We start from the raw sequence: 17491 nt of genomic DNA on the forward strand, positions 1-17491 counted from the left end.
CAGTCTGCGAAAAGAGAAACATTTGTCGTTGAAGACTTATTCTGTTTCTTTTACCACTTATTCTGACTGACCTGAGTGTTACCAGCATTTCCTGTTTACGTTTCCACTTGCAGATGAACTGTGATGAAGTACAGTCTGGTTTTGACGCCTTTAGTTATCCAATGATGAAATTGCTTTTAATTTATGTCTCACAGTAGAAATAAATGAAGCACTCCATTGGGAGGTGATGATGAGGAAACCACATTCAGTCACGATAATTCAGAGTTTTCAATGGCACAGTACCTTCCAGATTTACCATTTACTTGGGGGCGGCACAGTGGCGCAGTGGTAGAGGGTTAGATCCTGACTATGAGTGCTATCTGTATGGAGTTTGTACGTTCTCCCTGTGACCGTGTGGGTTTCCTCCAGGTGCTCCAGTTTCTTCCCACATTCCAAAGACATGCAGGTTTGTAGGTTAATTGGCTTCTGTAAATTGTCCAAGTGTGTAGTATTGTGTTAGTATACAGGGTGATCGATGGTCGGTGCGGACTGGGTGGGCCGAAGGGCCTGTTTCCATGCTTATCTCTAAAAAATCCCAGACAAGGATGTGTTGTGCAGCTAAACTCCATAAATTCATTTTTGAAACTGATTTTAAATTGTTGATTGATTGTTAAACCTGTAATCCCCCAGATTTTACCGATCACCCCCCCCCCAAACAGAATATCTATTCAACCATTCAATGTCTCTTGACTAAGTTAAATGTATTGATAAACTATAGTAAACCTTCGCAATAACGGACCTCTATCTAGCGGATTTCAATTATAGTGGGCTGAGGCTCCCGTTGCACCACCCACCACTACCGCCAGTTCCCCATTGAGCTGGCGCCGCGTGGCGGGAGCTTCTGGTCACGGGAGCGGAGAGAGCGAGCAGCATGAAGGCGGCGTGAGTACCAGGCACGTCCCTGGTGCACCGCGTGTGGGGCTGGGGGCTCTGCTGGGGGCCTGTTAACCCCCACTGGGTTAACCCCCCCCCCTGCTCCCAACCGGTCTTGCATTAAGCTTTACCCCCTTCATTCAGTTATAGTGGACAATTGGCAATAATGGACACCATCCTCCGCCTCATTGCCACAAAAGATGGTGGGTGTATGGAACAAAGTAGTTGAGGCAGGTAATATCACAATGTTTAAGAAACATTTAAACAGGTACATGTATAGGATAGGTTTCGAGGGATATGGGCCAAACACAGGCAGGTGGGACAAGTGTAGATGGGACAAGTTAGCCGGCGTGGGCAAGTTGGACCGAAGAGCTTGTTTCCACACTGTATGACTATGACTCTAAATAATTGTTGTCTGAATCCTGAATGTCGTTACTCACCACCGTTGTAGACGTCCTTAACCGTGGGGATGATTCAGTAACGTGACTCATCATACCACGTCCTCAGGGGCAATTAGCAATGGGCAATAAACATTGGCCTTGTCAGGGTCCCAAAATATGAAAGAGTATCTAAATTGGTCCATTGTTTAGGCTCCTGGAAAAATGCAGCGTTAGACAATACAGGAAGGATTGACAAAATGTGCAGGAAGGAACTGCAGATGCTGGCTTATAACAAAGATAGAACTAAGCTGTTGGAGAAACTCAGTGGGACAGGCAGCATCTCTGGAGAAAAGGAATAGGTGGCGTTTCAGGTCATAACCCTTCTTCGGATTGGAAGAATTGAGCTGCAGCTAAAAGCTGTTCAAAAAGCAGAAAAGAAAAACTGCGCTGCAAAGTCAGATTTAAGGTGAGAAGGGAAAGATTTAATAGAAATCTGAGGGGAATTTTTTTTATACAGTGTGATGAGTATACAGTATGAGTGAGCTGCCAGAGGAAATGTGTAGGAAGGAACTGCAGATGCTGGTTTACACCGAAGATAGACACAAAATGCTGGAGTAACTCAGCGGGACAGGCAGCATCTCTGGATAGAAGGAATGAGTGACATTTCGGTTCGAGACCCTTCTTCAGACTGAGCCTGCCAGAGAAAGTGGTTGAGGCAGGCACTATAATAGCATTTAGAAGACGCTTGGACATGGATACATGGTACATGGATATAAACAGTTTCAAGGGATATAGTTCAAAGGTTTCAAATTTAGGCAAATGGAATAAGCTTAGATGGGCATTTGGTCGTTGTGGACAAGTTGAGTTGAAGAACCTGCTTCTGTGCTGTAAGTCTCTATGACTGTCCGGTCTAGAACGACCTTTACTGGAGGAGGAACAATGGTATAATGTAGGCATATATATCTTCATTCCATGATGAAAATTAAGACAACTGTTACACAGTGTCGTCCTTGCACCCAGCACAGTGCTGTCTTGCACAACCCAGCAACACATACATCATTGGTTTGGAAACCTCTAGTTTGGCTCTGCTGGCCAAGTGTGGGAAACATTCATGTGTAGACTTTCACCACCAATTATAATAGTTACCTTGTATCTTTTTGTGTTTCCAAAATCAGTTCAGTGCCAGGCACAAAGCTTGAGGGTTTTCCGAGGAAATGTTATGGTTTGCCAAGAAAATATATCGAACAGGTTATAAGTATTTCAGCTCATTCTTTCCCTAACATTATATCAATTCTTGTAACAAGCCTTGGTCTGCTGTTAGTGCACAAATGCTGAAAATGTCCGAGTCTGTTTTGAAAGTCATAAACAAAATTAATTTTTCATGTGCCAAATTAGCATAAGCAGTTTCCTTTGTACCCCCTGATGCTCTCCCTCCAGAAACCAGCATGGATATTTCTGTGATCATTTTTAAGTGACTTCCTGTGTTTCTGACGGATGTCCATGTATATTCTCCAGCACCCACTGTGTTCTAATGTTACATAATAGTTCCCAGAAACTTGTCATTTTCAAAGAGATAACTTCAGTTTATTTTATAGGTAGACACAAATTGCTGGAACAACTCAGCATCTTTGGAGAGAAGTTTAGTTTAATTTAATTTAGTTCAGTTTATTATTGTCACATATACTGAGGTACAGTGAAATGCTTTTTTTGATTTGCGTTATCCAGTCTGCAAAAAGACTACACATGAATACAATAGAGCCATCCACTGTGTACAGATACCTGATAAAGGGAATATGATGAATAGCATTTAGTGCAAGATAAAGCCAGTAAAGTCCGATCAAAGCTAGTCCAATGGGTCTCCAATGAGGTAGATAGTAGTTCAGGACTGCTCTCTAGGTGTTGGTAGGATGATTCAATTGCCCGATAACAGCTGTGAAGAAACTCCCTGAATCTGGAGAGTATTCATGATTACAATCAAGCCGTGGAGATACTGGTTAATTAGTATAACATTTTGTGTAAGATAAAATCCAGTGAAGTCTGATTAAAAATAGTATGAATGTCTCCAATGAGGTAGATGGTAGGTCAGGACTGCATTCTAGCTGGGGAGAGGACAGTTCAGTTGCCTGATAACAGCTGAGATGAAATTGTCCCTGAATTTGCAAGTTAAAATTAAAACATAAATCTTTATCATTAAAACATAAAACCGAACACTTCCTATTATAGGTTAAAGAATTTCAGTGGATTTCATGGTTAAGATACTTTCCAATTATGTTGCTTGACCTTATGATCGTGCTTGTGCAAGCATCAGTTTTTGAATGTAATGCCAGTAGGAGTTGCAAGAGAACAATGCACCCATCAGGTTAGAGTTCCCTAAAGTCTTTAATCAGTCCTTTTCACCTTCCAATGCGGTATGCCACTTCCAGATGCCAGAACATTAATGCCAGTTTAAATTAGATCAATCCTGCACCCCATTGCCAATTTGGCAGGTGCATAGCAGTCCTGGAACATTGTGTACCATACACTAAAGCATCACTGCACTTTTTCTCAAAAAAGCATAATCTGTTTTTGAGATAATGCTTCTCAAATCCATAAAAACTGTCAAGTGTACTTCATCAATAGGAACAAAGAACTACAGATGCTGGTTTATACCAAAAATAGACACAAAGCGCTGGAGTAACTCAGCGTGTCAGGCAGCATCTCTGGAGAAAATGGATGGGTGACATTTTGGGTCGGGACCCTGCATGTCAGAAGAAGGGTCCCGACCCGAAACGTCACCCATCCCTTTTCTCCAGAGATGATGGCTGACCCGCTGAGTTACTCCAGCACTTTGTGTACTTCACCATTGTTCCGTTCCTAAGGAAATGCAGTTGGTTATCTGCACATATCAAAGTTCAGGACCCAGCAACTCACCAACTTTCTTTGGAAAATATAAGTTGAGGATCAGATGATGGAATGGGTGCAAAGAAATGGATGCCACGGTGTTAAAACTGGTGGAGCTACAACATACCATCCCCATGGACCTGAGTTCAGACCTGACCTTTCAAATGTTTGTGTGGACTTTGCATGTTCCCCTTGTGACCATGTGGGTTTCCTCTGGGTGTTATGATCCCCTTGCATTTCCCAAAGACCAGTAGGTTGAAAGATGAATTGCCTGGTGTACATTGTCCCTTGAACAGGCAAGTGGTAGAATCCAGGGGGGTTTGATGGGAATACGAGAAGATTAAAATAGGAATGTTGCAATTGGTTGTTCAACGGTACTGTATTGTCACATGTGCAGATGTACAGCGAAATCTTTTTGTTAAATACAGTCTTGTAGATTATTGCCATGCCTAAGCACATCCCGATTACCAAAGTGTAGAGAAATAGTCCACTGAGCCCACATGTACGAGCTGTGCTGTGGCTCCATTAATGTTTGAGATTGACGCCATGTTTGATGGTCAGCATGGGTGGTGGGTATATGAAATGACTGCCAGAGGAGGTAATAGAGGCAGGTACTGTAAAAGCATATGAAAGAGACTGGGACAGGTACATGGATAGGAAAGATTGAGAGGGAAATAGACCAAATGCGGGCAAATGGGACTAGCTTAGATGGTCAGGATTGAAGCTGGGTCTCTGGCACAATGCAGATTTGTAGGTTAATTGGCTTCTGCAAATTGTCCTTCGTATGTAGGATAGAGCTAATCACAGTCATAGATTTCTACAGGGTGGAAACCCTTCGGCCCACGTTGCCCACACCGGCCAACATGTCCCAGATACACTGGTCTCACCTGCCTGCACTTGGTCCATGTTCCTTCAAACCTGTCATATCCGTGTACCTGTCTAACTGCTTCTTAAATGTTGGGATCGTCCCTGCCTCAACTACTTCCTCTGGCAGCTTGTTCCATACATCCACCACCCTTTGTGTGGAAAAGTTATCCCGCAGATTCCTTATAATTCTTTTCCCCTTCACCTTAAACCTATGTCCTCTGGTCCTCGATTCACCTACTCTGGGCAAGAGACTATGTGCATCTACCCAATCTATTTCTCTCATGATCTTGTATACCTCTATAAGATCACCCCTCCTGCACTCCAAGGAATAGAGTCCCAGCCTACTCAACCTCAGCCTATAGCTCAGAACTGCTAGTCCTGGCACCATCCTCGTAAATCTTCTCTGTACCCGTTCCAGTTTGACAACATCTTTCCTATAACACAGTGTCCAGAACTGAACACAATACTCTAAATGTGGCCTCACCAACATCTTAGACAACTGCAACTTGACCTCCCAACTTCTATACTCAATATATAGAAAAGAACTGCAGATGCTGGTTTATACCGAAGAAAGAAACAAAATGCTGGAATAACTCAATGGGACAGGCAGCATCCCTGGAGAGAAGAAGGGTGACGTTTCCCCAGTCAGGGGAAAGGGAAACAAGAGATGTAGATGATGTAGAGAGACATAGAACAAATGAATGAAAGATATGCAAATAAGAAATGATAATAAAGGAAACATGCCATTGTTAGCTGTTTGCTAGGTGAGAACAAGAAGCTGGTGCGACTTGGGTGGGGGAGGGATGGAGATAGAGGGAATTTCTGACTGATGAAGGCTAATGTACCAAGAACCTTTTTGATCACCCTATGTACCTGTGATGCCACTTTCAATTAACTATGTACCTGTACTCCTAGATCTCTCGGCTCTATAACACTCGTAGAGCCCTATCATTCACTGTGCACGCCCTGCCCATGCAACTGCTCCAGAAATGCAACACCTCACATTTCTCTGTATTAAATTCAAGTTTAAAGTGATCGCTGATCAGCATGGACTCTGTGGGCTGAAGGGCCTGTTTCCACGCTGTATCTCTAAACTTAACTAAACTAAAAATGCAGAAGCAATTCTCTTGAGCTTGCCTCTGGTGCACATTCAGGCAGTGCAGACGTGATCATGGCACCATGCCGCATTGGAAAAAATCTACTCATCAGTGTGTTGGTTCTGTGCTTTCTCAAGGCATCAATAATTGTTTTGCTTCTCTCCCCAGCGGTTTATCTCTGCAAGCGAACAATGCAAAACAAAGCCCGGTTAGAGTTGACGGACTATGAAGCTGTGAGTACCCATTTGATAAATTCATCCTGAAGAACAGAATTTACTAGCTATTTGGATAAGCACTGACTGACTCACCAAATGTGTGAGTATCATTATCTTTTGGTGCTTAAAATACCAGCTTATGGAAAATGCCTCTCACTTTTCCAAATAGTTTTGCGTTTGAGTTACATATTGTAATGGACTGACGAAAGTTCAAATTATAAAGCGTGTGGAATGAATCATGGGCTAATTGAATTTGGACTGTTTCTCATCTGGGATCCTATAATTTGATTAAAGAAGCTACAAACGTAGGCTTGAAATTCTTACAACTAGCCATCCGGATAAAAGACATGTCAAAATGATATAGTCATTCACTTCCAGTGGGGAGCAAGATCAAATTAACAATTAAAGTCGCAACCATTTAGTGGAAGGAATTGTGAAGCTACTTTGATTGCAAAATATGAAGCCCGAACATGGGAACTGAAATTTAAAAAAAAAATGCTGGAAGCATTCAGCAGGTCAGATTGCATTTCTGAAATGGAAAGAAACAGAAATAAACTTGCAGGTTAAATACCCTCTCTCAGAAGACAAGTCAGTTTTAAATTTCAAAATGCGTTCCTCAAGATATCGTTAGATCTTGTTGAAACAGAGCAGGATAGGTCAAAGTGGGAAATGGATGGAGATTTAAAGTGTCAACAAGGGGAACCTGAGGGTTGTTCAGGCAGTCTGTATGGAGGTATTCCATAAAGTCATAGTCATACTGCATAGAAACAGGGGCTTTGGTCCACCTCGTCCATGCCGACCAAGATGCCTCATCTAACCTGGTCCCATTTGCTCATGTTTGGCTCATATACCTCTAAACCTTTCCAATCCTTGTACCTGTCCAAGTGGCTTTTAAATGTTGTTATAGTTCCTGCCTCAACTACTTCCTCTGGCAGCTTGTTCCATATACCCATCATTCCCTCAGTGAAAAAGTTGCCGCTCAGGGTCCTATTAAATTTCACCCTCTCACCTTAACCCTATGTCCTCCATTCCTTGAATACACTACCTGAGTAAAAGACTCCCTGTTCTATTCCTTTTATGACATTCATGACATCTATTCCCTACATACTCCCTCTATAAGATCATCCCTCAGCCTCCTGCACTCCTAGTAATAAATTTGAACCTTCCCAACGATGGCTCGATTGTAATCATGTGAGGTCTTTCAGCTGACTGGTTAACACACCCCAAAATCTTTTTTACTGTACCTCAGTACACAAGACAATAAACTAAAGTAAACTAAACGGAACCTTTCCTTATAGTTCAGGCCCTCGAGTCCAGGCAAAATCCTCATAAATCTTCTCTGCACTCTCTCCAACTTAACAAATCGGCCACACATTCTCATTTCTACAAATGTAGAGGAAACCACAATGTGAGCAGCGAATGTAGTGCACTGGATTATAAACTATGCAATCTTGTCTTGAGACTTTACTGACTTCAAACCGTAAGTGGTCTCAGGTGTTTGCTGCACTGATCAAATTGTTCAAATCCTAGGAGAGCCTGGCCCGTCTACAGAGAGCATTTGCTCGAAAATGGGAATTTATCTTCATGCAAGCGGAAGCCCAAGCAAAGTGAGTACGAGTTTCTTCTCACGGTATCACCAGCTCGAGTACATTTGGCTCCGACACTGACATAGTTGTCACTAGCAGAATGACTTCTTCCTTTTTCTCACTTTAAATCTATGCCGTATTTTGGCCCGAATCACATTTAACTCAGCTGCACCATTGGCAGCTATTACCAGGTGACAAGACAAAATGATTTGAGAATATTTCCAGAATCTCCTTGGTGGAAAATGCACCATCCTAAAGGGCGGCACGGTGGCACAGCGGTAGAGTTGCTGCCTTACAGCGCCAGAAACCCAGATTCAATCCTGACTACAGGTACTGTCCTAATGGATTTTGTACGTTCTCACTGTGATTATGTGAGTTTTCTCCAGGTACTCTGGTTTCTTCCCACACTGCAAAGACGTGCAGGTCTAGGTTAAATTGGCTTCTGTAAATTGTCCGTAGTGTGTAGGATAGCGTGAGTGTATGGGGTGATCACTAGTCAGTGGGCCGAATGGCCGGTTTCTGCGCTGAATCCCTAAAGAATGAAATAAAGTCAGAGATATGATGGTGACAAAGTCATTGAGGGGTACAGATGGAAGCAAGCCCTTCATCCCACTGCACAATCATCCACACATTTGTACTAAAGCTACATTAACCCATCTTTTATTCTCCCCACATTCTTAACAATCCCCTGATTCTATTTAACACATGCACACAAGGGACACTTTACAATGGCCAATTAATCTACCAACATGCCATCTTTGGGTGGCATGCCACTTGAGTTTTCCCTAGTGTGTAGGGTAGAACTAATGTATAGGTGGTTGATGCGTTGGCACAGACTCGGTGAGCTGAAGGGCCTGTTTCCAATCTGTAGCTCTAAACTAAAAAAACTAAACATTGGTGAAATTCAGATCTCTTCTGGGTAGGGAAGACCTGTACAAACGGGACGGGTTACACCTTAACAGCAGGGGGACCAACATTCTGGCAGGCAGGTTTGCTAGTGCTACACGTGTGGGTTTAAACTAAGTAGTGGGGGGGAGGGGTTGACAAATTGGGAATATGGAGTTAAAGGGGAAGCGAATATAGGAGAAATTGCAAAGGACTCTCGAGTAAATGGGAAGGAAAGTTCTAGATGGGATAAGAGAGTAAGGTCAGGGCCAATGGTGTGAGAGGGGAGGTGAATACCGAAGTTAAAGTGTTGTATTTAAATGCGTGCAGTATAAAAAATAAAGTGGATGAGCTTGAGGCTCAGTTAGACATTGGCAAGTATGATGTTGTGGGAATTACAGAGACATGGGTACAAGAGGACCAGGGCTGGGAACTGAATATTCAGGGGTATACGGCCTATCGAAAAGACAGACAGGTGAGCAGAGGGGGTGGGGTCACTCTGTTGGTAAGGAATGATATTCACTCCCTTGCAAAGGGGGAACATAGAATCAGGAGATGTAGAATCGGTATGGATAGAAATGAGGAATTGTAAGGGTAAAAAGACCCTAATGGGAGTTATCTACAGGCCCCCAAACAGTAGCCTCGACATAGGGTGCAAGTTGAATCAAGAGCTAAAATTGGCATGTCACAAATGTAATGCTACGTGGTTATACAATACAATACAATACAATATAATACAATACAATATATCTTTATTGTCATTGTACCCAGGGGTACAACGAGATTGGGAATGCGCCTCCCATACGATGCAATAATTTAAGTAATTAACAGCAACCCAACGAAACGAAACAATTGTAACAGTTTTTAGACAGGGTAAAGTGCAAGTTGATCTATGCGTTGTGGCCATCTGGCTCAGCAGGACCGGTTCATAGCAGCTATGGCCCTGGGGATGAAGCTGTTCCTGAGTCTGGAGGTGCGGGCATAGAAGGCCTTGTATCGTCTGCCCGATGGAAGGAGTTCGAACAGACTGTTGCAGGGGTGTGAAGAGTCTTTGTGGATGCTGGTGGCTTTTCTGAGGCATCGTGTGTTGTAGATGCCCTCCAAGTCTGGTAGCTGTGTTCCGATGGCCCTCTGAGCTCTATGGACTACCCGCTGTAGAGCTTTCCTTTCTGCCTCCGTGCAGCTGAGGTACCACACAGGGATGCCATGCGTTAGGATGCTCTCTATGGTGCAGCGGTAGAAGGTCGTCAGCAGCTGTTGGGGTAGACCAGACTTTTTCAGTGTTCTTAAGTAGAACAGTCTTTGTTGTGCCTTCTTGACCAACGCAGCAGTGTTATTGGACCATGTTAGGTCCTCCGAAATGTGAGTGCCCAGAAACTTGAAGCTGGACACTCTCTCCACACTGTCCCCGTTGATAGAGATCGGGGCATATTCCCCGTTATGTGACCTACGGAAGTTGATGATCAGCTCTTTGGTCTTGGTGGTATTTAGGACAGGTTGTTATCCGAGCACCAGTCCGCCAGGTTCTGCACCTCCGCTCTATAGTTTGTTTCATCCCCGTTGGTGATCAGCCCGATCACCGTTGTGTCGTCTGCAAACTTGACAATGGTGTTGGTGTCGAATGCAGGAACACAGTCGTGTGTGAAGAGGGAGTAGAGCATGGGGCTTATGGGAGATTTCAACAGGCAGGTAGACTGGGAAAATCAGGTTGGTACTGGACGCCAGGAAAGGGATTTTGTGGAGTGCCTTCGAGATGGATTCTTAGAACAGCTTATACTGGAGCCTACCAGAGGAGAAGGCAATTCTGGATTTAGTGTTGTGTAATGAATCTGATTTGATAAGGGAACTCAAGGTAAAAGAGCCATTAAGCGGCAGTCATAATATGATAAGTTTTAATCTACAAATTGAGAGGGAGAAGGGAAAATTGGAAGTGTCAGTATTACAATACAGCAAAGGGGATTACAGAGGCATGAGGCAGGAGCTGGCCAGATTTGACTGGAAGGAGGCCCTAGCAGGGAGGACGGTGGAACAGCAATGGCAGGTATAATGCAGAAGTTGCAGGATCAATTCATCCCAAAGAGGAGGAAAGATTTTAAGGGGAGTAAGAGGCAACCGTGGCTGACAAGGGAAGTCAAGGACAGCATAAAACTAAAAGAGAAGAAGTATAACACAGCAAAGAAGAGTGGGAAGCCAGAGGATTGGGACTCTTTTAAAGAGCAACAGAAGATAACTAAAAAGGCAATACGGGGAGAAAAGATGAGGTACGAAGGTAAGCTAGCCAATAATATAAAGGAAGATAGTAAAACTTTCTTTAGGTATGTGAAGAGGAAAAAAATAGTTAAGGCAAATGTGGGTCCCTTGAAGACAGAAGCAGGGGAATTTATTATGGGGAACAAGGAAATGGCAGACGAGTTGAACCGGTACGTTGAATCTGTCTTCACTAAGGGAGATACAAACAATCTCCCAGATGTTCTATTGGCAAGAGATCCTAGGATGACGGAGGAACTGAAGGAAATTCACAATGCAGGTTCGTCTGTCTCACCTTGAAATATTAGTCTTTTATCTAACACTCCTGCATTCAAGAGTTCTCTCCCAAAACTGCTTTGGCATACCTTTAGACTTTAGAGATTACAGCGTGGAAACAGGCCCTTCTGTCTACCGAGTCCACACCAACCAGCGATGACCCCGTACACTAGCACGATCCTACACACTAGGGACATTTTTACGATTTTACCAAAGCCAATTAACCTACAAACTTGCACGCCTTTGGAGTGTGGGTGAAAACCTGAGCACCTGGAGAAAACCCACCGGGAGGATGTCACAGGGAGAATGTGCAAACTCCTTACAGAAAGCACCCATAGTTAGGATTGAACCCGGGTATCTGGAACTGAAAGTTGGCAGCTCTACCACTCCACCTCTGTGCCGGCTGCATGTAAAAGTTAGTTAAAAATCAATGCATTAATTTGTACCTTGTATCCATACTGCCATTTCAAATGTTGTTTGAAGTAAAGTGCTGTATATAAGTAGTTATAGTCACAGATTGTACATTACAGCAATGGGCCCTTCAGCCCACTACATCAGTGCCCACCTTTTTGCTCATCTACTCTAAATTCTTGTCCCCTCATCAGGTCTGTGCCCTTCCTTATTCCCTTTCTCATGTGTTTGTAGACTGTGGATGGCTCGATTTTAATCGTGTATCGTCTCTCCGCTGACTGGTTAACACGCAATAAAAGCTTTTCACTGTACCTCGGTGCACTTGCCAAAAAACTCAACTAAACTTTTGTGCCTCACCTATTTAAATGCTGGTCTAAATATCTCTTAATTGTAGCAATTGTAAATGCATCCACCATCTCCTCTGGCAACAAGTTCCGAGTATCAACCATTCTCTGTATATAAGGCATCATTCAAACATCCAAGATAAATAGATTCAAGAATAATTTCTGTTAATTTTCACAGAGTTGATAAGAAAAGAGATAAAATTGAAAGAAAAATTCTTGACAGTCAAGAAAGAGCATTCTGGGATGTACACAGACCTGTGGTAAGTAATCTCCAGATGTAAGAATAATAGGTGAATAATCTCAAAGAATATAGCTTTAAACATGAAACATTTGTAATGTTGTGATATGTGCTGTTGCCTGCAATTATATTCCCATCTTGAATACGCATGAATATCTGCATTAGGTGATGGTTGTGTGTGTGTGTGTTTGTGTTTGTGTGTGTGTGTGCATGTGTTTGTGTGTGAGTGTGTGTTTGTGTGTGAGTGTGTGTTTGTGTGGGTGTGTGTGGGGGTGTGTGCATGCGTGCGTGTGTGTGTTTATGTGTGGGGTGTGTGTTTGTGTGTGTGCGTGTGTGTATGTGTGGGTGTGTGTGTGCATGTGTGTGTGTGTGTGTGTGCCTGTGTGTGTGTGTGTGCCTGTGTGTTTGTGCTGTTGTGTGTGGGGGTGGAGGGTGGGGGCAAATGACCAACAATATTGTGGTCATTGTGCATTTATGCTTCATTGTGCATTTATGATTAACAAACCTTTCAAAATGCTTGGCAGGTCACTTTGCTAAGTTATTATTACATAAAATAAGTTTGGTTATTTGAAGCTGGAGTTGTGGTCCTCCTATGAAAATGTAGTGAGATCATTGTGATTAAGTTTGATTAAGGTGTAGAAACAAGGAACTGCAGATGCTGGTTTACACAAAAGGGCATAAAGTGCTGGAATGATTCAGCGGGTCAGGCAACATCTCTGGAGAACATAAATCAGGAAGAAAGGTCCAAACCCAAAATGTCACTTATCCATGTTCTCCAGAGATACCGCCTGACCCGTTGAGTTACTCCAGCAATTTCTGTGCTTTTGATTAAAGTGATTGGGTTATAATAGCATGCTTCCACTCAAATACAATAATTCAGAGAACAAGTTATCAGGGAGATTTGAGAGGCCACTTATTCCAACTAGTAACAGACACTGACTCAGGAACTTAATTGCTTAACAGAGTACCTTAAGCTCTTCGCAACTTAAATGACATGAAAAGTTGAATGTTGAATCCAATTGGATCTTCATTGCATTAGTAGGATATTGTGTTGCATTTGATCCTTTTATTTAACTCACCTAAGTACAAAGGATTCAGAATAATATCAGTGGTTGTGGAATGTATATGTAATTATGGGGCTGAAATATTGAACCAATAATTCATAACCATGAACAGTAAAGCAGTCACAAACAAGAAGTAAACAGGCAAAATCAAGTTCTCCACACATGGACTGTCACTACATTTTGGTGATGAATCCATTAAAGATGTCATTGATAGTTTTGGCTCAGTTGAAATGATGGACTAGAGATCTAATTATAATCTTGGGTGAGATAGTCCAAATATTGTCCAGGGATACAGTGCGGAAACAGACATTTCAGCCCACCGAGTCTGCGTCAACCACCAATCACCCCGTGTACTAACACTATCCTACACACGAGGGACAATTTACGTTTTATTGAAGCCATTTAACATACAAACCAGCACGTCTTTGGAGTGTGGGAGGAAACTGGAGCACCCAGAGAGACCGCATCCATGCGGTCACAGGGAGAACGTACAAACTCTGTACAGACACCACCCGTATTCAGGATCGAACCCTGGTCTCTGGCGCTGTAAAGCAGCAGCTCTACCACTGCTCCACTGTGCTGTCCAGTTCTCAATCCATACCCTACAAATCCACATCTGTTGCCATTATCTTCAATTTAGCCCACTCATTGATGCTTTACAGCCCCTTGTCTTACCCTCCCAGTATTTTCAACAGCATTTGAAATTGTGGACTACCACTCTGCATGCACCTAAAATTCAGCATATACCATGAATACATTGTCTCAAAAGCACAACAATAACATAAATGTGTGTATCACTCCCTGTTAGTTCTGGACTGATCAAATGTGGTCTATCTGCCTCTTTGGTGACTCTCGGACTATCCTTGATTGGACTTTGCTGGCTTTACTTTGCACTAAACATTATTCCTTTATCATATATCTATACACTGTAAATGGCTCGATTGTAATCGCATATTGTCTTTTAACTGACTGGTTAGCATGCAACAAAAGCATTTCACTGTACCTCGGTACACGTGACAATAAACTAAACTTAAACTAAACTAAAACCATCTGACAGCATCGCTTGAACATGACGTTTTGTGCAAGGGTGAATCTTTATTCAGTGTGTGTTAGCAGAAGGGATATAGTAGGAAGAAAAGGCACGCAACTAAAAGTCCATCTATCCCACTCAAGCATCAAAGTGCATCAGCATCTAGTGAGATAATAGACAATAGACAATAGACAATAGACAATAGGTGCAGGAGTAGGCCATTCAGCCCTTCGAGCCAGCACCGCCATTCAATGCGATCATGGCTGATCACTCTCAATCAGTACCCCGTTCCTGCCTTCTCCCCATACCCCCTCATTCCGCTATCCTTAAGAGCTCTATCCAGCTCTCTCTTGAAAGCATCCAACGAACTGACCTCCACTGCCTTCTGAGGCAGAGAATTCCACACCTTCACCACTCTCTGACTGAAAAAGTTCTTCCTCATCTCCGTTCTAAATGGCCTACCCCTTATTCTTAAACTGTGGCCCCTTGTTCTGGACTCCCCCAACATTGGGAACATGTTTCCTGCCTCTAATGTGTCCAATCCCCTAATTATCTTATATGTTTCAATAAGATCCCCCCTCATCCTTCTAAATTCCAGTGTATACAAGCCCAATCACTCCAGCCTTTCAACATACGACAGTCCCGCCATTCCGGGAATTAACCTAGTGAACCTACGCTGCACGCCCTCCATAGCAAGAATATCCTTCCTCAAATTTGGAGACCAAAACTGCACACAATACTCCAGGTGCGGTCTCACCAGGGCCCGGTACAACTGTAGAAGGACCTCTTTGCTCCTATACTCAATTCCTCTTGTTATGAAGGCCAACATTCCATTGGCTTTCTTCACTGCCTGCTGTACCTGCATGCTTCCTTTCATTGACTGATGCACTAGGACACCCAGATCTCGTTGAACTCCCCCTCCCTCTAACTTGACACCATTCAGATAATAATCTGCCTTTATATTCTTACTTCCAAAGTGAATAACCTCACACTTATCTACATTAAACTGCATCTGCCATGTATCCGCCCACTCACACAACCTGTCCAAGTCACCCTGCAGCCTTATTGCATCTTCCTCACAATTCACACTACCCCCCCCAGCTTAGTATCATCTGCAAATTTGCTAATGGTACTTTTAATCCCTTCTTCTAAGTCATTAATGTATATCGTAAATAGCTGGGGTCCCAGCACCGAACCTTGCTGTACCCCACTGGTCACTGCCTGCCATTCCGAAAGGGACCCATTTATCCCCACTCTTTGCTTTCTGTCTGTCAACCAATTTTCTATCCATGTCAGTACTCTACCCCCAATACCATGTGCCCTAATTTTGCCCACTAATCTCCTATGTGGGACCTTGTCGAAGGCTTTCTGAAAGTCGAGGTACACCACATCCACTGACTCTCCCCAGTCAATTTTCCTAGTTACATCCTCAAAAAATTCCAGTAGATTTGTCAAGCATGATTTCCCCTTCGTAAATCCATGCTGACTCGGAATGATCCTGTTACTGCTATCCAAATGCTCAGCAATTTCGTCTTTAATAATTGACTCCAGCATCTTCCCCACCACTGATGTCAGACTAACTGGTCTATAATTACCCGTTTTCTCTCTCCCTCCTTTCTTAAAAAGTGGGATAACATTTGCTATCCTCCAATCCACAGGAACTGATTCTGAATCTATAGAACATTGAAAAATGATCTCCAATGTTTCCACTATTTCTAGAGCCACCTCCTTAAGTACCCTGGGATGCAGACCATCAGGCCCTGGGGATTTATCAGCCTTCAGTCCCATCAGTCTACCCAAAACCATTTCCTGCCTAATGTGGATTTCCTTCAGTTCCTCCATCACCCTAGGTTCTCCGGCCCCTAGAACATTTGGGAGATTGTGTGTATCTTCCTCAGTGAAGACAGATCCAAAGTAACGGTTTAACTCGTCTGCCATTTCTTTGTTCCCCATAATAAATTCCCCTGCTTCTGTCTTCAAGGGACCCACATTTGCCTTGACTATTTTTTTCCTCTTCACGTACCTAAAAAAACTTTTGCTATCCTCCTTTATATTATTGGCTAGTTTACCCTCGTACCTCATCTTTTCTCCCCGTATTGCCTTTTTAGTTAACTTTTGTTGCTCTTTAAAAGAGTCCCAATCCTCTGTCTTCCCACTCTTCTTTGCTATGTTATACTTCCTCTCCTTAATTTTTATGCTGTCCCTGACTTCCCTTGTCAGCCACAGGTGTCTCTTACTCTCCTTAGAGTCTTTCCACCTCTTTGGAATAAATTGATCCTGCAACCTCTGCATTATTCCCAGGAATACCTGCCATTGCTGTTCTACCGTCTTCCCTGCTAGGGCCTCCTTCCAGTCAATTTTGGCCAGCTCCTGCCTCATGCCTCTGTAATCCCCTTTTCTATACTGTAATACCGACACTTCCGATTTTCCCTTCTGCCTTTCCATTTGCAGAGTAAAACTTATCATGTTGTGATCACTGCCTCCTAACAGTTTTTAGTTTAGGGATACAGCCTGTACGAAAAAGGCCCTTCGGCCCACCGAGCCTGCACTGACCAGCGATCACCCATACACTAGCTCTATCCTACACTAGGGAAAATTTGCAGAAGCCAATGAACCTACTAACCTGCATGAAGATTGACACAAAAAGCTGGAGTAACTCACGGGGCAGGCAGCATCTCTGGAGAGAAGGAATGGGTGACGTTTCGGGTCGAGACCCTTCTGATGCATGATTTGGAATGTGGGAGGAAACTGGAGCACACAGAGAAAGCCCACGCAGTCACAGGGAGAATATACAAACTCCATACTGACAGCACCCGAAGTCGGGATCAGACCCGGGTCTCTGGCGCTGTACGGCAGCAACTCTACCGCTGCGCCAATGTGCCGCCCAACTTGGATTTAGGCTGAACTTACTGTATCTCCATTTGACTACTTTCAGCTGGGATGAAAGTGAGATTTTCAACCCTACACTCTGGGCAACATTGTAAAATTAGTATTGGTAGAATTGAAATTATGTTTTCTTTTCAACAAGTCCCCATTTAGTAATTGACGTTCGCTAGGTT

General features: G+C 43.3%; 1 protein-coding gene across 2 annotated transcripts in view; it reads left to right on the top strand.

Moving 5' to 3' along the window:
• rgs7b (regulator of G protein signaling 7b) overlaps positions 1-17491 on the top strand; it is a 298641-nt gene that overhangs the window by 252184 nt on the left and 28966 nt on the right. For both annotated transcript variants that reach the window (XM_078405059.1, XM_078405060.1), the window contains exons 7-9: positions 6305-6369; positions 7882-7958; positions 12279-12360. In XM_078405059.1, coding sequence (XP_078261185.1) covers positions 6305-6369; positions 7882-7958; positions 12279-12360 — 224 coding nt within the window. The remainder of the gene's footprint in view (positions 1-6304; positions 6370-7881; positions 7959-12278; positions 12361-17491) is intronic.

This window comes from Rhinoraja longicauda, chromosome 9, assembly GCF_053455715.1.
Source record: "Rhinoraja longicauda isolate Sanriku21f chromosome 9, sRhiLon1.1, whole genome shotgun sequence".
In the NCBI taxonomy this organism is placed as follows: domain Eukaryota; kingdom Metazoa; phylum Chordata; class Chondrichthyes; order Rajiformes; family Arhynchobatidae; genus Rhinoraja; species Rhinoraja longicauda.